This window comes from Neomonachus schauinslandi, chromosome 5, assembly GCF_002201575.2.
Source record: "Neomonachus schauinslandi chromosome 5, ASM220157v2, whole genome shotgun sequence".
NCBI lineage: Eukaryota > Metazoa > Chordata > Mammalia > Carnivora > Phocidae > Neomonachus > Neomonachus schauinslandi.
Genome location: NC_058407.1, coordinates 67,286,779 through 67,311,993, shown reverse-complemented (window position 1 = coordinate 67,311,993; position 25,215 = coordinate 67,286,779). Strand labels below are relative to the sequence as shown.

Sequence of the window (25,215 nt, the reverse complement as noted above, 5' to 3'; positions counted from 1 at the left end):
AAAACATACCTTAATCCACATCTATCAGTACCATTCTGGTTCAAGACCGTTATCCCTTGGCTGAATTAAAGAACTAGTCTCTTAACTGGCCTCCTTGATTTTATATTTGCTCTTCTACAGTCTAGTCTATTTTCCAAAAAGCTGTAAGAAAGATCCTTTTAAAATATAAGTCTGCCACCTGTTTAGTCAAAACCTTCCAAAGGCTTTCCATATTATTCAGAGTCAAACCCCAAGTCCCTCTGATGGCTAAAAGTGATTTGCAGCACTCCCCCTCCTCCGCCATCCCTGACCTCCTACCACTTCCCTCCTCTATCACTATGCTACAGACAGTTGCCATGGCCTCTGCTGTTCTTGAAGACATTAGGCATGCTTCTCCTCAAGGCTTACGCATTTGCATTTCCTTCTTGAAACTCTGCTTCCTCAGGGACTTACATACTCTGTTCCCTCACTTCCTTCAGACCTCTGCTAAAATGTCACCTCATCAGTCTTCCCCTAACCACTCATTATAAAGTCCGTCTCCCAACCATCATTCTCTCTGCCTCTTGCCCTGCTGCATATTTCTCAGCAGTGCCCATCATTTCCTGACAGGTACTTACTTATTTGTCTCTATCCACTGCAATGGAAAGAACTGACGGCAGAGATGTTGTCTTGTCTTTGTTTTTTGTTTTTACTATTGAATCCCCAACATCCGGGGAAGTGGCCAGCGTATAGTTAGTTCTCAGTAACTAAGAATGAAGAATGACAGTGGGTATGTATCACAACAGTGATAGTGGAGATATGTGGTGGCCTCCAAGATTGCTCCCAATGATCCCTGCCTCTGCTATTTACGCTCTTGGATAAGCTCCTCCCACAGGGAGTAGAGCTGACTGACCTGTGTAACCAGTAGCAGAAATGACAATGCGTGACTTCCAAGGTTAGGTCATAAAAGATGTTGTGGCTTGTACCTCACCCAGCCTCTTGGATTAGTCATTGTCAGGGAACACAGCATTGTGTCATGAGGATGTTCAAGGGATGTACAGACAGGTTAGTGGAGGAAGGAAGTGAGGTGCCTCCTGACAAGCAGCACCATGTGAGGTTGAACTATCTTAGGTGCAGATTTTGAACCCTGGTCAAGCTTTTAGGTGACTACAGCTTTGACCAACATTGTGACTACAAATTAGAACCTAGGCCAGAACCGCTTGACTAACCTGCTCCCAAATTCCTGATCCACGGAAACTGTGTGAAAGGATACCTGTTTATTGTTGCCATGAGCTGCTGAATTTGGGCAATGTATTATGCCACAGCCACCATGATCTCTTTGCTGGTATTCCTTGGGAATTTTGCATTTGCGTTCCCTTCTGCCTATAACTCCATTCCCTTCTGCTTCTGCTAAAATGTCATGCTATGCAATTATGCACCAATGCAGCAATGGATACAGGATGTGTTTGAGATATCCAGGAGATAGATATAACAAGATTTAGCAACTGATTGGACATGGGGGTTAGCAGAGAGAGGAAGGAATCAAAATGCTTCTCAAATTATTGACTTGTGTAACTACACATTCCTGAATTTAGGGAAACAGGTTTGGGGCAGAGATTACAAATTTAGTGTTGGACCTGCTAAATTTGAAATGTCCAAGAAATAGCCAAGTGGAGATGTCCAGCATGCAAGCATATATACCATTTGCAACACAGAAGAGAGATCTGGAAATAAAGACCTTGGAAGAAGAACCAGCTATACCCTTTGCAGTGCCCAGTGCAAATGAAAAATTGCAGGGTTCCTTGTTCAAAGAGCACATGAGGTCCACCAGCTGCCAGATCTCCCTCCCACCAATTTGTAGGACTGACAGACCATGCCCTGGCTGATGGTAGAGAAGTGGAGCCAGGTGTCTCCCCTTCCCCATGGACTCTAGGCTCTAAACCACATTAAAGAGACAGCCTCCAAGAGATTGCAACTTCCATGCCAGGATGCCCTTACATAGGGGATGGGCAAGAGGCCCATTCCCACTGAGTCACCCACTGGGTGACAGCAATGTGGCACTGCTAGTCTAGGGCAGGGACAGCTGTCATCAACTACCCTACAGCACCAGAGGTGCATGCACATGACCCTGACCTTCCCTGTGCCTGTGCCTAGGTCTTCTTGGTCCTAGTGGTCCTGGTTTGGGGCAGGGCAAAAAGGAGAGTGGGCAAGGCTGAGAAACTGTCCCAGGGAGGCAGAGAGGCGGTGGGAGGCAGGACTGTATGAGAACCAAGCACATTTCATTGTCTCGTTGAACTCCACATATAAAACAAAAATTCAAAGATAATGTTATTAAGAATTTTAAACCTGCAACCACAGAGCATTAAGACCCCAAGCATTAAGTCCTTCTGAGTGCAGGGCCCTCTGTAAACCAATGTTCATGTGCTCATGAAACTGGCCCTCTTTGGAATAGACAGTAAAGTTACAAGACTGAATGATTTCAATAGGGAAAGATGAGAAGAAAAAAGGACAGGATCAAAGTCAGAGACACACCAATATTTGAGGGACGGGCAGAGAAAGGGCATCCTGTGGCCAGGCGGGTGTTGTAATTAATCAAAAGATCAATGAAAGAGAAAATACTTGGTCTACCACCCTGACTTGGAAAAGCTTTGCAAATCCAATAACCTGGCCACATAGTATTAGGCACATTTTATTTCACTAACTATTCATGATATAGATGATAATTTTTCAGGGTCAAGGATGATGTGGTTCTTACATAGGCCTATTACCTTGATTATGTTTGAAGCATTTATGACTCAGTTGGAAAAAAAAAATATTGCATGAGAGGAGCTACAGAGAATAAAATAGATTGAATGAAAAGAATGGAATTTACTCACAGATAACAAGTAAATAATTCATTTCCCTTCCAGCAACAGTTACCTTTACATATAAGGCCAACAATGTCTCTCTGCAACATTTATCAAGCAACAAAAATGTGAACTCTAAAATCTACAAAGAATTTCAAATGTCTCATGGAACCCTGTTACAAAATCAACCACAAGAGTTTTCTACTACTAATTAACTTTGAGCAAAATCTTAGGTCATAAAAACCAGGCCATTTGGTGAGAGAACTGTGGCAGAAAGTTGATGAGATTTTGAGAGCTCAGAATTGGTGGGGGGGAAAAGTAATTTTTTTTAATGGATTCAGAAATGTCTCTAGAGGTGGTTTATCAAATAGCCAACAGCCCAGATTCTAGAGGCTTGGGTTTGAACCCCAGCTCTGCCACTTACTTCCCATGCGTGATTTTGGATTAGTTATTTAATCATCCTGTGTCAAGTGGTAATAGTTGCTAGGGTTGTTATGAGGATTATGTGACTGAATGTAAAACATTTAGAACAGTGCCTAGCACATAAAAAGCACTATGTACACATTTGTTAAATGAAAATTGTGATAACTGATCATGTCACTAAAATGCCTCTGGAATTCCTAATTTAGTAGGTCCCATAAGCTTTGGGGAGAGAATTCACTGAGAGAAAACAATCTTTTTTTCCTCCTCATTTTTTTTCCTTCTTTATTCTCCTATCCCCCACTCCCCAACCCCACCCCCTGCACAGAGTAATGTATTGTTTTTATATTAAAAACTATTATCTCTGGGCATCTGGGTGGCTCAGTCAGTTAAGCATCCCACTCTTGATCTCAGCTCATGAGTTCAAGCCCTGTGTCGGGTTCCACGCTGGGTGTGGACCCTACTTAAAAAAAAAATAAAAAACAATTTTATTGTTTAAGATATTGGATAGTTTCTTAAAAGTAATTTCCAGATGTCTTATGATGCATATTTGTGGCTGTTTTCCCACTTATGATTGGTCTCAGTGTTTTCTTCCTTTCATATGGAAACTCACAAAATAAGTATATGGGAGAAAAAAGTGCACAGGAGATTTAGTGTCATCATAATTATCATGATAATTCTGGTACGGCAGTGGAAAAAATATAAAAAGTTTCGATAGGAAGCGTAGGATAATGAATGTAACCAGGATTTCAAATACACCTTCTAAGCCCTTTTGAGGAATCAAAATGAACCCAACACCAGCTTCTTTGAAAACAGTTCTGCAGACACGCAGTCCTAGAAACCTGCAGTTCAAACTACCCTCATGAGGCTTAAAAGTAGAAGTCCCTTTGTATTTGTTCTATTGCCCCCTTTCGTCCCCGGGGAACGCATTCTTTTACTCTCTGCCTCAATTTTATTTTAGTACTTTCTTTTTGTTTCTGGTTATTATAGTCTCTCACACTGCATCACAGTAGAGTTTACCTCTAACCATAGTGGAGTTCTTTGGCTTCTTTTGCATTTTTGATACGGAGGACTAAGCTTTCAGGGTCCAAAAGGACTCGTGATCATCTTGCGACCATTCCCTGTGTGTGTGTGCTCAGGCGGGCAGGGGTAGGGGGCGCTTCTCTTGCCCTCGAACCTCTCTTTCTGCGGAAATCCTCCGGCCTTTTTTGAACACGTTTCTTTAGATCTCTCTCCTTTGTCTTTTTTCTTCTATTGCTTATTATCTACGAGTTTTGCCTCTTTTTCTCTGTAATCTCCCTCTACCTTTTCCCCCATAGAATACACGGTTCCTCACTTTGGGGTCAGAGTAATTGATGCTTGGAGATCCTCCATGGGCTCCGCGTAGCCTTTAAATACGATTCAAACGTACTCGCCCTCAGGGTTCCCCACCTGAGCTGTAGTGGCGTTTTTCCCCTCTGCAGTAACACATGTCAAAGAAAGCAAGCCTCAGTGTGTGTCCATATATGACCTTAGAACAGAGAACTGCCTCGTTTGGAGGCAACGTTTGGGGAACCCTGTCCACTCCCACTCCCGCGTGCTCCCGCCTCCCCCTTCCCCGAGGTCACTCGCGTGCAGAACGCGAACGCCGACTACTCCCGCTCGCGTCCCGACTTCCTTCTGGAAGCCTAATAAACCTGGGGGAAGTTTTAATCATTCCGCAGCGAGCCTGGCTCTCTCACTGGGCATGCTCAGTGGCCGGGCCCCGCTCGGGTGGTGAGTGGCTGTCTTGAGCGCAGGGCTCGGGTCGGCGGCCGCTTGGCTCGGCTTCCAGGAGTGCGGGCTGGCCACTGCAGCCCCTGAGCCGGGAGCCAGACGCGCCCCGCCGCCCCCGCCCGGACGCAGGGCCTCGCCAGAGCCGCGTTGTTCCGGAACCCGGGGGTCCCCAACTTTGCGCCAAGTTCGGAACCGCCCTCTGGGGGAGCCATGCAAATGATGACCAGGGACGTCCTGCTAGAAATGGACCAGGAGGAGGAGGAGGACGACGACGGGGATATCGGTGAGCGAGGGGTTCCCCGGCATGGGCCGGCGCCGGAAGAAGTTGGGGAATGCGCGTGGGCGCCGCGCCCTCCTCGGGGGGCGGCTTGCGGGGACCCTCGGCCGCTCCGAGGGGCGCGGGCGCCGGCGGACGGGGAGGAGGGAGCCCGCGCCGCGGTCCCGAGGCCGCAATGCGGCCGCCTCGCGGCTCAGCTGCCGGCGGGCCGGCGCCCGCGTGAAGGCCGGGGAGGCGCGGGCGCGCACGGGCTGCCGAGAACAGTGTCTGGGCGGGCCGCGGCCGCAGCCTCTGAGTAGTCATGCTAGATACAGGGAGGGCTCCGCGCGCCGGAGTCTTGACTCAGAAGCAGCAACTTTTGGGTCATTTCCTCCCCCCTCGAACCTGCACTGGGGATTCCGGAGGGCGGCGAGGCGGAGAGCCCACCCCGGTTCGGAGAGCAGGGGTGTGACCCACCTGCATCCGCTGTAAAGCGAAAGAAAGGAAGGATCGGCTCTGGGAGGGAGGGTGAGGGCTGGGTGGGGCGCCCCGGGAACCGATTTGTGGCCGCGGGTGGCGGCCAGGGATCCTTTTTTTTTCAGCCGCAGAGCCCGCGGGGGCAGTGATTGGAGTAAGACGTAGTCCGGGCGGCCCTCAGGACATTTCTACGAGTCCCGAGGGCCCCTGGAGCTTGGCGGGCCGGGGCTGGGAGTGGGCGGTGGGGGAGTGGAAGCCAAGCCTGGGTGTTATCATTTCTAGTTAGAGTTTAAAATGTTTACAAGTTGTAGACAGAAAGGAGGGAGAGCTGTTTAAGAGTAAAACAACCACAGCAATCAAAAGGGATGGGAGGAGGTGGGGAAGGGGAAAACAATTGGAGAAGGGAGACTATCACTGTCAGGGAATGATGACATACTGGGTCCCTCCAGAAGACTGGCAATTAAATTACCGTGGTGGTCTGTTCAGAGACTCTGAGTCTGTTTCCTGCATGCCAAATCAATTTAAAACATAGCAGTTCCTGCTCATGTCCTAAAGTCCTGTTTTTCTCTAATAACTTTAGAAGTAACTTAATTTTAGGAGCTAGGTGTGGTTTTTTCTTTATTATTTTTTCCCCAGCTGTATTGAGATACAGTTTACATATAACGTTGTGTAAGTTTAAGATGTACAAAGTACTGAGTTGATACTTATATGTTGCAAAATGATTACCACTACAGCTTTAACCAACACCTCCATCACCTCACATAATTACCATTTCCTTTTTGTGGTGAGAACATCTGAAGTACACTCTTTTGGCAACTTTCAAGTACAGGATACAGTATTATAATCACTATGCTGTACCTTAGATCCCCAGAACTTGTCTTACAATGGAAGTTTGTGCCTTTTGACCAACATCCCCTCCCCCCCCATTCTACTATTTCTGTGAGTTCAGCTTTAGTAGATTTCACCTACAAGTGATATACAGTAATTGTCTTTGTCAGACTTATTTCACTTGGCATAATGCCCCTCCAGGTTCCATCCATGTTGTCCCAAATGGCAGGATTTCCTTCTTTCTCATGGCTGAATAATACTCCATTGCCCAGATGCAAGGGTGAGGAGCGTGGTCAGGGGTGCGTGTGGTGGTGGTGATGATGCTGGTGGTGATGGTTATATATATGCACACACACACATACCCACCACATCTTTATTCATCTGTACTCGGACAATTAAGTTGTTTTCATATCTTGGCTATTATAGGCACTGCTCACTTACAGCCAAAGAACTTGATAACTTCCTTGTTGACCAGGAACAAATTGAATAGAGGGGCTTATACTTCATGATTTAGCTTTACCTTTCATTCATTTGAGAACAATTTATTAGGTGGAGGGAGCCAATAGTATTCTTTTTTTGTTGTTGTTAGAGAGAAAACTGAAGCTCACAGGTTGATCTGCCAAGCTTTTTGTATAGCTAGTTAAGATTCGAACCCAGGCTTTCTGACTTGCAAGACCTGTGTGCATTAGTCCACTTTCCACCTGGTCACTCAGCTGTCAGATAATGTATAATGCTACTATTTAGCAGGCTTTACTGGTAAATCATGATTACATAAAAGTGTAAGTCATAGCAAACTTTAAAAAGTTATAATAAAGTAGCACAGTCTGTTTCATAGGAATATACTTAAAAAATATTTTATTTATTTATTTGAGAGAGAGAGTGAGGGAAAGAGAAGGAGCAGGGAGAGGGGCAGAGGGAGAAGCAGACTCCCCGCTGAGCAGGGAGCCTGATGCAGGACTCTATCCAGGACCCTGGATCATGACCTGAGCCAAAGGCAGATGCTTAACCGACTGAGCCACCCAGGTGCCCCTCATAGGAATATACTCTTGTCTGTTATGGTGAGGTGTTACTGTTTGTATTGAGTATTGTAAATAGGATAAAAATCCAAATGGAAATCAAAGTGAGCGAGAGACTCTGCGCTTTGTTTGTTCCACTGTGCCGTCAATAGACCTCAGTTTAGAAAGAAAACTAATTTGGTCTAGTGTATGTTTACCAGATGAGGCATCATAAAATTTATCTTAAGTATGTGGCAATAGGTTCTTATTTTTAATTACAGATGTAATTTATGCTGGTTCTATCAAGTCAAACGGTAACTATGTTTAATAAAAAGTTAAATATCTCTACTCCTCCTTCACCCTTCCTTCCATAGGCCACTGATATTGATACTTTACTGTGTATAGGGGTCAATTCAACATTTTATGTCAGGCAACTAGTATCTCAGCAGTTTTTGGTTGTTATACAAATTCAGTTTGGGTTGCACTGATTTTATAACAAGCGCAAATGTTTAGCATGCCAGTAGAAAGTTTATGTCATTGTAAAGTAGTAAGTCTTTTTAAAGGTTAACAGAAATAGGCTGATGGTATATAGCCTTTAACAAAATAATTATAATTTCCACCTATGGGAGAGGAGGTTCTGGTGAAATGAAGATGATACTTTTAACCTGTGCCTCTGGTTTTATAATGCAGTTATGTTAAAGCTCTTGGCTAACGTATTCCTCCTAGTACTGGATTGTCATTACTAATAGTTGTGTAATTTAAAATCCACTCAGGTACTGAAGATGTCTGTGTAATTCCTCTATAAATATTAACTTTGTATTTGAGAACAGTAGAGTCATTTTTGACGTAGTTCCTGGGTAAAACATCTATCAGCTAATTTGCAAAAGACAAAAAGAAAAACTTTTTAAACTAGATGTGGTCCCCGGTTATATGATATAAATGTTTTATGTACATGTATGGAAGGGTGCCCTGTAGTAGACTGGGATTTAGGATCCTTCTTTTTTTTTTCTACCAGTGGGTTTCTGCTTACTTTTGAAGCACTGTTTGGTGCTTTACTTGTAAGGATTGCCTCCTTGTTTGACATGAACCTGACTAGAGAATCAAAGTTGGTAAATCTTACTGTGAGCATCTTTTCCATATTTGCTTTACTCAGGGCCACCAGAAATTGTGCCCAAACGTTTGTGAATGAGGCAACCTGTTGACATGAAAGCATTTTTGCAAAACACCCCTTATTTTCTAAATCAGCTCCAGCAACCAAATGCAGAGGTGACACGTACGCAGTAGTGGAAATAGGTGGCTTCTAGCCCTTAGGCACTGCGCTGGTGCTGGTGGAGATCACATGTCCAGGCAGGTTCTGTGGGTCAGGTGTGCAAAAAAGCGTTCTTGGCTGCTCTGCCTCCAGGACTACCCTCCCCCCCCGATTAACCAGTGAATAAAATCCACCATTTCTTCCTATTCATGTAGAAAATGATAGAAACATCTTTTATAGCTAAGATGTAGGTAGTATATTTAGTGTGCTGATTATTTATTTATTTATTTATTTTGCATTTCTGTGGTTCAAACTTTGCTGAGAGAGGAAAAGTATTCTCAATAAAGAAGGGAATTATCAGGAACAAGTCAGATGGTTCAGGCAAAAAGGTTTTGTTTAGATGCTTGTTTGGTTGCTTTGGGTTCCCAATCTATTTATGGTAGAATTTACTCTCTGATCCCCACAGCGGATGGTCATGTCATTGGTTGGGGGGTGGGGGGTGCAGTGTGGCCTAGAGGCCCATTACCTCGGAGCTGTGACGGTCCAGCTGTATCTTTCAGGTGCCTTTATTGGCTCTTTTTTTGATGTCACATTTTGACACAGACTTCCTGCACAAGTTTTCTCCCTACAAACTTTGTTTAATCACCTGCAGATCTGAACCTAGCCCCAGTTTTATCAATATTAACTGAGCAAACCTTCTGTGCTCGGTGCAGGATTAGGTGTGGGGCTGGGTGTTGGGAGCCTAAAAATGAGTGAAATGCACCTCTTGGCCATGGGGAAATGGGTTCTGTGGAACCAGCCCTTTGCAGTAAGTGCCATTCTTGAGGTACGTACACAGCCATGGGAGGAGGTGTGGGAGGCAGCTTCCCAGCAGAGATGGCTGGGCTGGACGCTGGAGGACCAGGCAGGTGCAGTGGCAGGGAGGGCGGAGGGAAAGTCAGAAGTCCCATGGAATTGCCTGTGGTGGAAGGGAGCAGCCCCAGGGCTAGGGAGGCAGGCAGGGGCCGCACCGGGAAGAAGACTCTGCATGTTTTAAGGATTTGGGATTTGAAGCACCTGAAAGATTCTAAGGAAAGGAGTGATAGGATCCAATTTGCATTAGGATAGATCTCCCTGGCAGCACGTTGGAAAATGGGGTGGAGAGGGGAGGTGGTAGAGGTAAGCTTTCTAGGAGTCAGGTTTGGAAATGCCTGCAGTGGCCATGGGAATAGAGAGGAGTGGTCTGAAAGTTTAGGAAAGAGGTGACATCTCCCAGGCCTCAGAGACCCATTGCTTCCAGCAAACGGCAGCACTCTTGGACTTTCCACTTAGGTGGAAAGTGGTGGCAGGTGTGCAGGAAGGGAGACTTTTCTGTTGTTCCAACGAGTGTTAACACTTTTCTCCTCTGCTTTGGCTCAGACCATTTCCCATCCTTGCTCATACCAGACTTAGCTTCTCTGTTTTTCAGTGGCTCACTCTCCTTCCAAGCCTGTCACAAACCTAGAAAGCTATTACTGATCCTCATTGCCCAAAGTGCCCACCAATAAATTGTCACACCCCTTATTTTTCTGTTCTACACAATTAGGATTCACTTTGTATTTTGTCTTTGTTGTTGATTATCTTTATCCCCACAACTAGAGTGTAAATTTCTTGGGCACCGGGACTAGGTCATTTGGGTCTTCTAGAGATCATGCAAAATATCCCAAACATTCACTGCTATAATTAAAAAAATGTTCTCTTCCTCACCCTCTAACATATAGGTTCCCTGAAGGCAGGTGTCTTGCATGCTTTGTGTTCCAAGCTATGCCCCTCATGCCTGGAATGGTGCTTGCTCTTCAGTAGAAGCCCAGCAGATCATTGTTGAAAGACTCAATAAGTGAATTGCTCTTTTTAAATAGTTTGATTAACGTTATGCTTAGGTGGTTTTATGTCCCTACTAGAATTCTCTTCTATGGCACTTTGAGATTCCCTGTTATCTGTTGATTGTACATAGTTTATCAGGTACTCTGCTAGGTTCCAGGGTCCTTGACCTCCCATACCTTCCTCCTAGGAAGGAGGCAGATACATGAATATATAATTGAGGTAGTCTGTGATTAATGCTGTAATCAAGATGTGTGCCAGGGTCCGTGGTGGTATCAAGGAGAAAGCACGTAATCTTGCCAAGGGGACTGTTCAGATGCAGTGCTTGAACAGCCCTGGAAGGGATCAGAAATAGATAAGTAGGACAACGATGTGTCTTGAGTATTCCTAAATGTGGTTTCTCAAGAAATAAACTTTGATGCTGTCTTTATTTGCTGTGGCAAGGGGGAGATAGTCTCTACCAGGAGAATGACAGTTAAAAAACAAAACAAAGTGAACTGTCCTTAAAGCCTTTCTCTTTGAGTATAGTTTTGCCCCCCCCCTTTATATATATATATATAAACCTGTTATTTTCAGTTTCAAATGCTCAGTCACAATTTATCTTCGGTGTTTTAACTTTCAAGTCAAAGAATTGCTTTCTAAAGTGTTTCTCATCTCCTCTTATAATTCCCATTGTTCTTTAAATCTGACACAGACACAACTCTAAAAGAGTTCCACACACACCCCTTTCTTTTTTCTCAAGTGGTTGCAATATTCACATATGTTGATTGCAGTACATTTTTTTTTTTTCCTTTTGGAAACCAGTAAATTTAGACCAAAAGCTGTGAAGGTTTCTGTCAGAGATACTATTTAAATTCTGACATTCTTGAAGGGAGGTTATAATACATTATTAAGAATCCCATGATCTAGCTTTCAGTTGAAAGATGGTCTTAAACTTTCAAGTGGTATTTGTAGCAGGTTAGATTAAAATGATTACGTTTTAATAAGAGTTTCCACTCTAGCTAATACTTCAGGTTTTCGTCTGTTATCAGTTTGTGTTTTGTATTCTAGCTGATACATCTTAAGGCAAAGTTTATATAGTCTTTGAGGAAAAAGTGCTATCATACTCACCTTTGTACTGCACAGCCTGCATATCAAAATGCTTTTCACATAGTAGATACTCAGCAAACATTTGCTCAGGGACAGTTTTTTATATTTTAATGGAAGCTTTGTATATGCCATAGGATTAAAGCTTGATCTGCTTTTGATACGACGTAGTCAGGTCTGGGTCTGTGTGAAAGTCACCAATTTAGAATAGAAAAACATCATTTCCAATTACCTTCAACCAAGGAAATGTACTTCTTGACTGATAACTCCTATGTAAAGATAGAGATTGTGAGAATTTGATGCAATCAACTGATTGTCTTAAGTCATTATCATCATTGTTATTATTGCTTTTCCTTTAGTTTTGCCTTGCTCTATAATACTGCAACTAAAATTAATTAGAATCCATCCCAAGAAGCAGCCAGTTTAAAAATACAAGATGAAAATGTCAACAATGGAATAGTGTGGATATGTACCAAAAAGCAATTCAAATATTCCTCAGCCAGAACATCAGATGGAACATTTGCATGGAAGACAAGTTGAAGGGTTAATAGGCAACTTTCTCTATTGTGGTATTTATTACTGCCCTGGCTACATGTCTGAATACTCACTGAAAGAACTTGCTGCAGTAAGTTAATTCAGGAGCTAAAAGTATGAATGAAAGAAAATACATTCTTTTGTGAAGTCCAAATGTTGCTTTTATATTTAATGCTTTTAATCTAGGACATTGAAACTCTACTACTTCCCACATTATTTAAAAATACAAATACTTGGAATTGAGGGGAAAAGGATATTGATCTTTAAAATGGTCTTTTTTATGATTTTAATTTTAACTTTGGCAGAACTTTAGCCATAGGTCAGTCATGCAAATAGATGTTCTTTCACAAAGTACAATTATGCAAATTACAGGCTTGTTTGTAAAGCTTGTTTTATGTAAACTAAGATTGTGTTGACATAATTGAATTTTTTATGATTTCTCCAGACATTCTATCTAGATATTTGGAAGATAATCTTTGGCTTGTCACAGACAAAATGATGGCTAAATTTTTCTTGTGGCATCACATAGACACAGCCTTGAGCATTTTTTTTCTGATTTGTGCTTAGTTTTTAAGAAAAATGATTCCCCACTAAACTGTAAGCAAACATTATACACCCTTCTCACATATAAAACTCAGACCTTTAACATTATTTTATTTTTTATTTATTTATTTATTTTTTTAAATGCTATGAAGCTGTGTCTATTTTTTTTTTTTAAAGATTTTATTTATTCATTTGAGACACAGAGATACAGAGAGAGAGAGAGAGAGCATGAGCAGGGAGAGAGGCAGAGGGAGAGGGAGAAGCAGGCTCCCCATTGAGCAGGGAGCCCGATGCGGGGCTCAATCCCAGGACGCTGGGATCATGACCTGAGCTGAAGGCAGACGCTTAACCATCTGAGCCACCCAGGTGCCCCTAGCATTATTTTAAAAGTTTGTTTATATAATGATTTGAAACCATTGCATTCATTTTTGTATCATTTTATTTCTTTCTGCTGTTACTTATTACATAAACAAACTCTGGATGCTTAGTTTGTGTAAAAGATAAGATCCCTTTTCTAAAAAAAAAAAGGAAAAGAAAAACGAACAAGGAAAACCCACCATTGTTTCTAAGTGAGACAAGTAATAGTATAAATTCATTGATCATAGATGCTACCTGGGAAAACTAGGAGATTCAAAGAGAGGGTGGGAAGTGAATCCCTGATGAGGGCGCTGGGGAGGAAAGACTAGGGGAAGGCAGTGTTGATGCAGAGCAGGGCCAAGGGAGAGGAATGGCCGGCTGTCGGAAGACCTGAGTTTGCGGTTGGCTTTGACATCTAGAATCTGTTACCTGGGGCAAGTTGCTTGGCTTCTCTGAGCCTTTTTCTTCAGCCCGGTGGGGTTGCTAGGAGGATGCCAGGTATCCGTACAGTGCCGGGTGTGGGACCTTTCCCTTACACTCCGCAAGTGGCAGTTACAGTGTCACCATCCTAATGAATTCATGTGTTTAAATGCTACTTTTTTCATTTTTTTTTTTAAAGATCTCACCTCATTTTATTTTATTTTAATTCCAGTGTAAGAAGTGGCTGCTCTTCACCTCCACTATCTCTAAGTCCTCTCCCCTTCAACACTGCTGTGTTTTGTGTTGCTCTTGTCACATCGTGTGTGTAGGAGCTGCCCACTAAATGTCAGGTTAAGGATGACCGTGACAGGGGCTATGCTGCAGACACGTGTGTCTAAAGATAAAGGAGCTGAAGAATAGCTTGTGGTTTCTGCAAAGAGATAATTATTGTGTGTTCCCCCCCCCCAAAAAAAAAACAAAACAGATCTTCAGACAGACTGACAATGTTTTCCAAATTCCAGGAAACCTATTACAGGAGGAAACTCTTTCAGGGAGTCTTAGCAAAAGATCCTAAGAGCTGACACTTAGTGGGGCTCCCAATCAATGGCTCATAAATGTAGAGATTGTTTTTCCATCAGTACTACCTGTAGCTTATCCCATTCTCTCAATTGTTGTCAGGCAGTTCTTGCCAAAGTGTGTGTGCTCCCATGTGTCATCAGATAATTGTATGTACAAGACGTGGGGGGAGATATTTAAGTAAGAAGTAAATAGCTTTTATTACCAATTGAATATCATAGGAGAACAGAGGAGAGGAAGATCAATATTGAGATTCTCAGTGGTCGGGGTGCTCCATGCTTCCGCTATTACTACTGAAATTGGAAACGTGGATGATGGTTCAGAGATGTTTGCTATTCAGTGGAGGGAGGGCAGTCAGGTGGCACGTGGGGGCCGTGATCGTTTACCTGACATTAAAAACCCGTTTGACTTTACATCCTTCCCATCACCCCCATTCCAGTTCTTGACCATTGTGTGTTCAGGCAGGCAGTTTTGGCCCCTCATTCTCTAAATGACCTTGTGTCTCTGAGACAGGCCCTCCTGGGCCACCTTGTTATTTGAGCACACCCAAACTCCATTCTTGCATCCACATCCATGTGGGTCTGAAGGGAAGGAGGAGACACCCGGGCCTTAGCTCCTCTGTCTGAGAGATCCACTCTCTCCCCTCAAAGTCCGGGATGAGTGTAGGTCTTAGGGATCAGGTGAAAAGTGCTCTTTTCTTGAGGTTTGAATCTGCAAGGGAAAACCTGAGTTTGATGAGAGATACTTACACCAGAGATTTAAAGAAAAGGATGACTTTTCCCTGTGTTGAAAGATTATTTCCACCATCTGTTATAGCTAACCTCACCTTACCTTGGCCAGGGATGTGGACAGGCATCCTGTACTGTGTCAGGAAGAAATGGACCTCTCTGTTGGCCTGTGGTCCTTTTTATTTATCCCCCATTGGCTCCTCAGTTGCCCATCATTCTCCTCAGAGTTCTTTATCTGACCTCTGTCCCGGTGTTCTCCTCAGACAATTGCCGGAGGTAGAGACTACCACTGTTTACACTTCAGTTTTAGACAGATGTGATTCAAATTCTAGCCCACACATTCAAGCTGTGTGACCTTGAGTGATTAACAGAACTTTCCCCTCCTCTCTAAATGAAGCTGATGTTAGAACCTACTTCAAGGATGACTGTATCAAAGTGATGTAATTAAAAAAAAAAAATCTCGCTTTGCAGGGTTGTGGTACCTGATACAGTGAAAGCCCTCCATAATTAGAAGCTAATGTTAATATTCTGGGTAGCAATTTTTACCTATATCTCAGCCCAGATTTACCTCTTCTGTTTTTCACTAGAGGTTTTACCTTTCTCCCTTCCATGTATATAGCTCATTGTCAGTCTTTGTCTTTTTCATTAATCTGTGAGTATCTTGAGAAGAACTGTCACCTCACTGAGCAGCATAGTGCTTGGCACATGGTAGGAGACCAGTACATTCTTAGTGAATGAGTAATGGACGAAAGATTTTGATTAGTGAAGGACTATGGTAGATTGGGAAGATAGGCCTTTGTGTATAGACCAACCCTTGGGTAGGTTTTTATAACTTTGGAGCCTTAATTTCCATATCAGAAAAATGTCGTAGAGGTAATATAGAAAGGGTAATGATACTTACTTTATAGAATTGTTATAAGGTTTAATAATGTTAATATATAAAAGGACAAGGGGCAGTTCCTGGCACGTAATAGGCCAACAAATAATGGAGTCATTTATAAAATGAGCAAAAATAGAGAAATACAGTATAAATGACTGGTGTGACTTAAGTTAGATTTTTCTAACCTGTTAAAAGACATGAATATGATGAATAGAGCGAAATGATAAAACTGAAGACAGGAGCACACAAAGAAATCGTTACCTTTATGGTTTGAATTGTTTTGAGTTTAGTAATATAAATAAATTAATCTCTACCTAATTTGCAAAAATAGGTATATGAAATGACATTTTTCATTTTGTGTGTTTGAGGTTTGGGAATGATTTGCCTACACCCAATTGTTAGAACTTAAACACTGCCGGGCCCCCTCCAGCAGCATCAGCCCTCAGAAAAGTTAGATGTTCCATTCCATTTGGGTAGATGAAGGCAAAATGAAAGGAGGAAGGCTGTTTTTATCCCTAACTAGAGTTAAAATTATTTGGTTTATAGTTAAGTGTTCAAAGAAGTGATTCTACAATAAAGTGAAAATTTCATCTTTTGGTTACTGCAGTTCTTGTTGTGCATGGATTTCAACCTATATTCCAAATTGCCAGACTGTCTCATATTTCCCTCCTCCATTTAAATAGCATTTAGTACATATGGGGTGCATGCTTCTATAACAAGCACATTGCAGCTTACAAATCATAGAGGAGATGTGAACATTTCTAACAGGCCTTGTCATCTGCTCTAAGGGTGAGCAACACAGTAAATGGCTTTTAGCAATGGGGTAATCATGGTTTTCCTGAGAATTACAGCTGCCTAAACTGTGGCTAGTGGCTTGTTTCATACTCCAAGATACTTATTTTGAAGAGTTCAGCCACAGTCTTGACTAAGTTATTTGGCACACACACAAAAATCCCTTTGAAAGCTGATTGTGGAATTTGCTACTAGTGACCTTCATAAATCAGGACTGTTGCTTTTTAAAAAGATGTGCATAGGGACGCCTGGGTGGCTTAGTTGGTTGAGATGGATGGTGAGATGGAGCCCTGCGTCAGGCTCCACACTGAGGGTGGAGTCTGCTTGGGCTTCTCTCTCTGCCTCTTCCTTTGTCCCCCTCCCCCCCCCCAGCCCCCGGGCCTGTTCCTGTGCTTGCTCAAGCTCTCTCTCTCAAAAAAAAAAAAAAAGAAAAGAAAAGAAAAAAAAACATGCCTAGAGATTTCAATGAGCTCAGAGCACTGGATTAATAATGTCTTTTCACGGTCTTTACTGAAGACCTCTTTTGGGTCATGTACTATTTAAGGTCTGAGGATAAGAGAACCAGAGAAAGAGAATTCCAGCTTTAGTGAAGCTTGTTTTCTAATAAGCAATAAAGTAAAAACCAAAAACGCATGCAGAAATCCATTCATTTACCTCATGTCTATTCAGCACCTTCTGCGTGCCAGGCATTGTGCTCTGTGCGAGGAATTCAGCAATACACAAGGCAGAAGTGGCCTCTGCCCTCAGTGCGGAGGCTCCCCGGCAGGCGAGACAAACATGCCGACTAGATCGCCAGCAAATTACATGTAAAGACTGTGGAAAAAAGAGAGACTGAGCCAGGAGAGTAGAGCTGAGAACAGAACTTGGGTGTTTCCACAGCCAGTTCAAGGGGGTGGCCCTCGCTGGAGGATGGCTGACAAGTGCAGCTGTTATTTTCGTAATTCTAAAAATAACACGGCCTTAAAGTGTCATCTTTAAAAAGTAGGTCTGTGAGAAGGCTCAAGACGTACATTAGATTCATGTGTAAAGCGCCACAAATGTTTTCAGGCTCGCAACTCCAGTTATGCTGTGCGGGGCCAGCCCTCTGTGAGGAAGCTTTGTTTATTTGGATTTCCGCAGCTGTTAGTGCACTTGCGAAGTGAGCAAGTAGCTCAGTCTGTACAGTGCTGTGCCCCTGTATTCCTTGGTCGGTTGGTCAAACTATTAGCACTGAGTTGGAAAGCCACAGAACCCGGTAGGTCACCCCCAGCTCCCTGAATTCTTCCTTTGTAGCCCAGTGTAGCATAATATTCTTCCTTCCTTCAGTTAATGATGGGGCTGAGAGGTTGGGCTGTGGAAATTCTGTGCAATTTACCCCCTGTTGACAGAGGAGGAGGAAAGAGAGAAGGAGCAGGTGCATCTTGTCCCCCTGGTCCACATTTTCCTCTCCTGACTTGAATGGGGCAGGGAGCTAGCAAAGGGCACCTTGGGTTTTCAGCCAGGAACTGGTTCTCCACTCTTCCTGCCCTGTTTTGCTAAGGCATGTGACTCATTGGAAGTGAGTGACACCACAGGCACCCTGGTGTGCCCCCTCAAGGACTTTCCTCTTGAGAAATCCCAATACTAGAGAGTCACACTCTAGAAGTCCTTAATAGCCAGAATACCCTGGTAATAGAGTAATAGTGAAGATGCAAATTAAAACTTGTTTTGTTTTCAGTTACTAGGGCAGAAAGAAAGGGATAGAAATTCTGTTTTCATTTACTATTAAAAAAATCCTGTTTCCTTTCTGTGTTGGGATCTTTCATACATGACTGAAATCCAGCAAGCAGTGTGTTTGTAATATTAAACTTATTGTTTTAGTCATTGCATCTCATTCCTTCCAAATTGGGAATATTTTCTTTATGAATACCTTTGAGATCAAGTATAAGAGATACTACCATTAACCCTTTGCCATGCTTTTACCTGAACCCTCTATTCTTAGTAATGTTTATTTAGTTCTCCGGTGTTTTTTAACATTGAAAAGGCATGTTTTACATACAGTAAAATGCAAAGTTAGCTGTTCAGTTAACTTTTGACAAATTTTATGATCATCACCCAAAATAAGATATATAGAGGACACTTGCATTGCTCTTTCAAGTCATGCCTTCCTCCCCCAATCCAGGTGAACAGTGAATGACTTCCACAATAAATTGGTTTGCCTGTTCTTGAGCTGCCTGTAAATGGAATCCTGTAGAATGTATTCTTTTGTGTGCCTGGCTTCTTAGCATCATAGTTTTGGAGATTTATCCATGTTGTTTTGGGTATCAGTCGTAATCCAGTATATTTTATATATAAGAATATCTGGAAAAAATTTTGAATTCAATCATGAAATAGTACATCTCTCATAGGTAGCAGCCTAGTAATACTTAACCTTTTAATTTTATTTTTACTTTAATGTCAGATTTTTTTTTTGGTCTCAGTTATTTTTATAACCCCTTTAGCAGTTCACACAATGCCTTGCCTGTAATAGGAAATCAGCAAATGTTTTCTTAAGATGGAAGGGAATGTGTGAGGAAGAGTAACTCCTATCTCATTTTATAGAAATTCAGATTTTAATTGCCGTGCTGTGATTGCGCAACATGACTGCCCGTTCATTCTGAGCGTTAGCCCACTGACGATTTTACTGATGAGCATGATACCTGCCCGAAGTGGACTATTTGTAGATGCTTTCCTTCCGTGCAAGCAGTTCAAGCGTAATCATTTATTTTTTCAAAAGGTCAGCTCTTATTGGTGTTTTTTACTGGTAAAAATATTCTAAACAGATATTATTAGCCTCATTTGGTAACTGAAGACCTCTGAGAACAGAAAAGTAAGGGGGAACCTATCCAAAATGAAGGAGTGATTCAGTGCAAGATATTAAGTTCCAAAATATTTGTTCAAGCACATGTGTTCCAAGTTCCCAGAGAAGTTACTGACGCTGACGTTATTTCCCTTAAGGATGACTCATGATTTCTTGAGTCTGGTTTCCATTGTTAGTCATCTTAACGGCTTGGGTTAAAGCAGGCTTTCACTCTGCCTGGATTCCAGGCTTCACAGGCCCCACTCCCCAGCCTCCACCCCCGACCCTCCCTTGATTCCTATCTCCTGGCTCAGCCACACAGCGGTGAGCCAGAAGAATTTTAAACTTCAGCATTTAGTAGCAGTCTAGCATTAACCTTGTGTTTGTGTTTCAGTTTTGATCATTTGGCCTGCCCTTTTCCTTTTGCCCCCAGTTGCCCAAACTCCTTTCTCAGAAACGTGCTTAGGACCCCAGTCTCTTTATTCTTCAGGTCCGGTCTTCTAATTGCCTTCTTGCCCTGGGTGTGAAGTCCTCCCCCACCCCCCCACCGGTGATGCTCCCCCCACACCGGTGGTGCGCCCCCCCATCGGTGGTGCTCCTCGCCCCTACTTGTGGCCGACCCTGATAATGGCCTGCCTATGGCCCCAGATTTAGTAACACGAGCTCTACTTCTGGTTTCTTCTTTAGCTGTTATACCAGTGGCATCTTCAGTCTTGGACCTTGAATTGTGATCTAAGTGCCGTATTTAGTTTCAGGCCGCTAACTTAGTCATGGCGCACTGCCTGCTGTAAGTGGGACTGTGCGTAAGAGCAGGATACAGTTTCCTGCAGGAAGAGATAGGAGACTTCACTTCAACCTGACACTTAAGAAAGATCAAGTGTTTACTGGAATGTGGGGAAACCACCTCCTGAGCAGTAGAAATCAGTGCGTCGTCATCGCATGAAACAGTTCTATTCAAAAGCAGTTCCCGACGTTGGGGAGTGGCCTAGTTGAGCAGCAGGGTGTCTGAGCAAAGCTTGCACTCAGCAAGGAGTGCTGATGGCTGGAGCTGTAAGCCAGTCCCCCAATCTTCAGTGTGGAAAATGGATATTTTCTTAACCATCTGAGCCACCCAGGCGCCCTGAAAATGGATATTTTCTTAATCTTGTGCATATACTTAAAAAACTCCGCTAGTCAAAATTTCCAATATTTGAAAATGTGCTGGGAATCTCCCGAGTTGAGAACCACCCCTCTTGCCTTTTCCCTTCTCTAGCTGCTGCTGAGGGTGTTCCTGAACTAGCCTGCCTGTCTCTCTCCATCTTTCTTGGTTACCACATCCTCTCTCAGGTGGCCTTCCTCCCTGTCCTGGGTTTATTCCCCAACACTTGGTCTGCCCTTGAGGCCGACTTCATTCCGCCCAGGCAGGCAGGCTCCAAACTGAAGATCTTTACTGAAGGTCCTGTTCTGGCTCTTACCAGGTCAGCCTGTCTTTGGAAATGAAAGGCTGTGTATGAAGGGAAGAGGGATCTCATCTGCCTTCAGAGAGGGAAATTAATTCCAGGTGAACGCACAGCCAAAACAGCCCTAATCTTGTGACAGAACCTAGACATCGGTTTAAATTAAAAAAGAAAAAGTTATAAATGCTGTGAATAGGTAAACTGCAGGGCTTCTTGTCCAACTAGAGCTGGTATGTGCCACTGCCATTTGCTTTATTAAGCTTTAAGAGCTCTTCAAAATGGATTGAGAAAGGTTCCCTCTGAATTTGTCAGAGAGAGGGAGAGGGGGCGGGCAGAGAGAGAGCACAAGCAGAGGGAGGAGCAGAGGCAGAGGGAGAAGCAGACTCCCCGCTGAGCAGGGAGCCCGATGTGGGGCTCCATCCCAGGACCCTGGGACCATGACCTGAGCCCAAGGCAGACGCTTACCCAACCGAGCCACCCAGGTGTCGCAGCATTTAATTTTTTTATGTATCTCTCTCCTGATATATAAAGCAGTGATTAAATTCACCTGCTTTTTGGCCTTATTGAGATGTTTGTAGATAAGTCTTTAGAGTAATTAATTACTGCCGGTTAAATGGGAGAGATTCAGACATAGTACAATTGCCTTCTCATTTGTAGCAAGTTACCTCCTGAAAATGTGCAGTATAGGGAAAATAACTTACATCAAAGCTCATTTTCTCATAGGAGTTATGTATAAAGGGAGATTATACTAGGGGCCCCTTGTCCTTTGTTTTATAGAAATAATTACAAGTACTTTATATAGTATAATAGAAATGCTATACAAAGCTTTCCTGGGAACTTAAGCATTGATGGGACAGGGAAATATGGTAGTAATATAAAATCATATTTGATTTTTGATGACAGAATAGTAAAGGTTTCTGTTCATGTTCTTCATGATTCCTGCCTTATTTTTATTATAACCATTAGGAGGTGAATAGATGAAAGGCTTTTTTAAAGGAGAAGATCTGGGAGGCATCTTTGAGGAGACTTGTGGGTGCCTTAGGCACAGAGGATGACCTTTTTGAGAAACTGACCAGAAATATGCTGTTCGTTCCACAGCTGTTTTCTGGATCGTCCAAGCACTAGTACTACATGGGTTCTTAACTTGGGGTCTGTAGGTCTTCATGCGTGGCCTTGGGAGCAGGAGAGTTTCTGAATCCCTAGACTGTATGGGAACTGTGTTCAGTTGCATATTTACAGGTCTCTGGTGAAGAAAGTCCATAACTTTCATCACATTCTTAAGGGGCTCCTTGATCCAAAAGGACTGAATTGCCAGTTCCATAAAAACTGAGGCAGTTACAATACAGATCTCATGAGTTAAGGTTTGTCAACTGCACGGTGGTATAAAATTGTTAACCCACACTGCTGCCTTTGAAAATTAAAAACCTCTGTTTTCCTGTGCTGGCCTCATCAGCAACCACACTGATAATTCCTAAGGTCCACCTGCTTTGCAGTGTGCACTACAATGGATTTCCTTCGGTAGTGGTGTTGGGGGGGGGAAGACCAGAAAAAGGAATAGAAAATGTTGTGTTTTTTTATATTTCTTGACGTGTGATTTCCTGTTTTAATTGGGAATCTTTGGTCATTGGAGACAGAAACCCAAATCGAACGGGCTTAATAAAAAGGGAATTTATTAGCGTAATAACCGAAAGGTGCAGAGGTCGTTTGAGCTGCAGGAGCCAACCTTGCCCTCGGGTTTCAGGGAAGGGACTCCCACAAGCTCTCCTTGTCGCTAAGTGGCAGTGGTGGTTTCGCACCGTTTAATCCCTTTTCACCATGCCTTCCAGAGGAAGAAGGGGCTCTGGTGATTTCTACTCCCTAGAAATCTCAGCAGATAGCTCTCATGGGATTATAAACCGATCCCTAAAATTGCCATCATGGACCTAAATTGCAGGGATAGTGGAAGTTACTTTAGCCGCATAAATGACAGCGGGGACTATGCACACTTCCGTTGAACTTACATTATTACCGTCTAAAACCAAAGTGGCAGTGAAATTTATCTGTCAGTTCAGTGTACTGAAGTGTCGTGTTTAATATTCATATAATCTAATAGTTTTATGTTTGCTTTTCTTAATATAAAGATTGGAGACATCAGATATGTTCTATTGCTCTGTCTTAACCAAAAAACCCCTGATTTTTGGGGAGGCCCTCATTAGGTTGGTGTTGTTAGTGGCTCTTTCTAGAAAAGTTATGGCTAAATCTGCTTTCACTCTGTTTTTTTGTTTTTTTTAAACACAAATGTTTTTCAAGTATTTCTCCGGTATAAAGCAATAGAAAAGGCTGGTTGGGAAGGGTTTCTGATGTTAGCGTGACTAAATTAAAATCTTTGCTACTTACTGTTTGTGCAACCTTCAGTAAGTTGTTGAATCTCTCAGCCATTTTTTCTTATTATAAAGATAAAATGAGATAATGTACTTAAAGGACTTAATACAGTGCCTGGGACTAGTAGCTATATTAGCCAAATTATGCAAATCTCATGATTTCAAATAAAATTATTATAATATGTACAAGAACTTAGTTACAGGCATTCATGAATGGGCCCATGGCTAATTACTATGCCTATGGAATGAATCTGTTCATTCTGTTTTGCATAGATTCTCTTGGGTAGGATTCCAGAAGTTAGATTGACATTTTAGTCAAGAAAACCAAGAATATTATTAAGTTGACAGAGATAGCTGCATTAATATTACTAGTAAGCATTACTTGTGTTACTGAATTAGGTCTGAAAATATCAAGAGGGAAATTAGCTTAAACACTGAATTTCCAAGTCTGTCTGAGTGTAAGTACATAGTACGTCTTTAATTGATTTTATTCCTCAGGTGACTTTATTCAGTTTATTCTGGGGCTCAATTTTCATAATTTTATAATATGAATGAATAAAAATGAATATAGTCATTTACCTTTTATAATAAATAGTTCCGATCAGAATTGTTGAATCAGTGACATTCTTTAGAGCCAAGACTGAAACCTATTGAAAGTTTACTTTGTGGTTTTTGGTTTTCTTGCACTTTCCAATGTAATCCTTTCTGAGTTCTTCAGGATTTTTTTAACCTGGGTCAATATAGTGTCTGAAATATTTCTACACAAGTCAAAATAAACATTGCTGTGAGGAAAAAGTAATTGGGACCCAGGTTGCTGGGCTTTGAAAGAGAAAGCTGACTAGTAGACTCTAATAATGCAGAGCCCAGCTGTGGAAATGGGTAGAGAGAGAATCTTAGTGGATTTAGGGAATTCATTCTTATAATTAACCTAATGGTGTAGATTGTAGACAATGATTGGTCTGACTTTGATATAGCGCTGCTTCAAACGGGTAAAGCAGATGACTTCACATGGGTCAGTTCTATCCTACTTTCTAATGAAATCCATTAACCTAGGATTTAAAGTCTGCTCTGTGCCTATTAGTATTAAAAACTAAGAAGGTGCCTAAAAAACAGTAACCTGTATTAAGTGGCAGGTATAATTATAAATATTTCATATGTATTAACCCATTTAATAGTTATAACGATGCAATTAAGTAGGTGCTATTATTATAATAACCACTATATGGATGATAAAATCGAGGGTCAGGAAAATTAAATAATTCGCCGTAGCCACACAGCAAATGAACGGTGAAGGCAGGATTGAAACTTTGGCTCAAACATTAAGCTGATTCCTAGATGGTATAGTTATGGATACAAACATGAAAAGTAAGAACAGTGAAGAAGAGTGTAAATATTTGATTAATGTACTGGGGGATTATGAATCTTACTTCATAATCTGTAGAATCTCATTGCCATTAATTTTGTTTCATCCACTCGAAAATCCTCCCTCGGTGGAAAGCTGATCTAGATATGACAGTATCCTTAGCGTTAATGGAAGGAAAAAGTTTGATAACTACTGCGATCCATCAGACTCCATGCTCAGCAGGGAGTCTGCTTGAAGATTCTCTCCCTCTGCCCCTCCACCCCCTTTCTCTCTCTCTCTCTCAAATAAATACATCTTTAAAAAAAACAAACCTGGGCGCCTGGGTGGCTCAGTTGGTTAAGCGACTGCCTTCGGCTTAGGTCATGAAACCTGGAGTCCCGGGATCGAGTCCCGCATCGGGCTCCCTGCTCGGCAGGGAGTCTGCCTCTCTCTCTGACCCTCCCCCCTCTCATGCTCTCGATCTCATTCTCTCTCTCAAATAAATAAATAAAATCTTAAAAAAAAATAAAAAATAAAAAAAAATAAAAAAACCAAACCTTCCACCAAGTAGTAAGGCTGAATTTTCTTTTGTGGCTTCAGGAAAAATACATGAGGTAGTAAAGAAAATGTATTTCATGATTATGAAACTTTTTAGAAAAAACAAAACCAGGAATTTGAGAGTGAGTTGACCTGAAGGAATATGGAGGAAGACCCTGGCAAAAGTCATTTAAGCAAAGGATT

The 25,215-nt window shown here is 42.4% G+C and overlaps 1 protein-coding gene across 5 annotated transcripts in view; it reads left to right on the top strand.

The window, feature by feature from the left end:
• Positions 1-4,988: 4,988 nt before the first annotated feature.
• The window catches only part of ANO6 (anoctamin 6), a 186,668-nt gene continuing 166,441 nt past the window's right edge, over positions 4,989-25,215 (top strand). For all 5 annotated transcript variants that reach the window (XM_021704770.2, XM_021704769.2, XM_021704771.2 and 2 more), the window contains exon 1: positions 4,989-5,262. In XM_021704770.2, the coding sequence (XP_021560445.1) occupies positions 5,190-5,262 (73 nt within the window). In that variant the 5' untranslated portion in view covers positions 4,989-5,189. The remainder of the gene's footprint in view (positions 5,263-25,215) is intronic.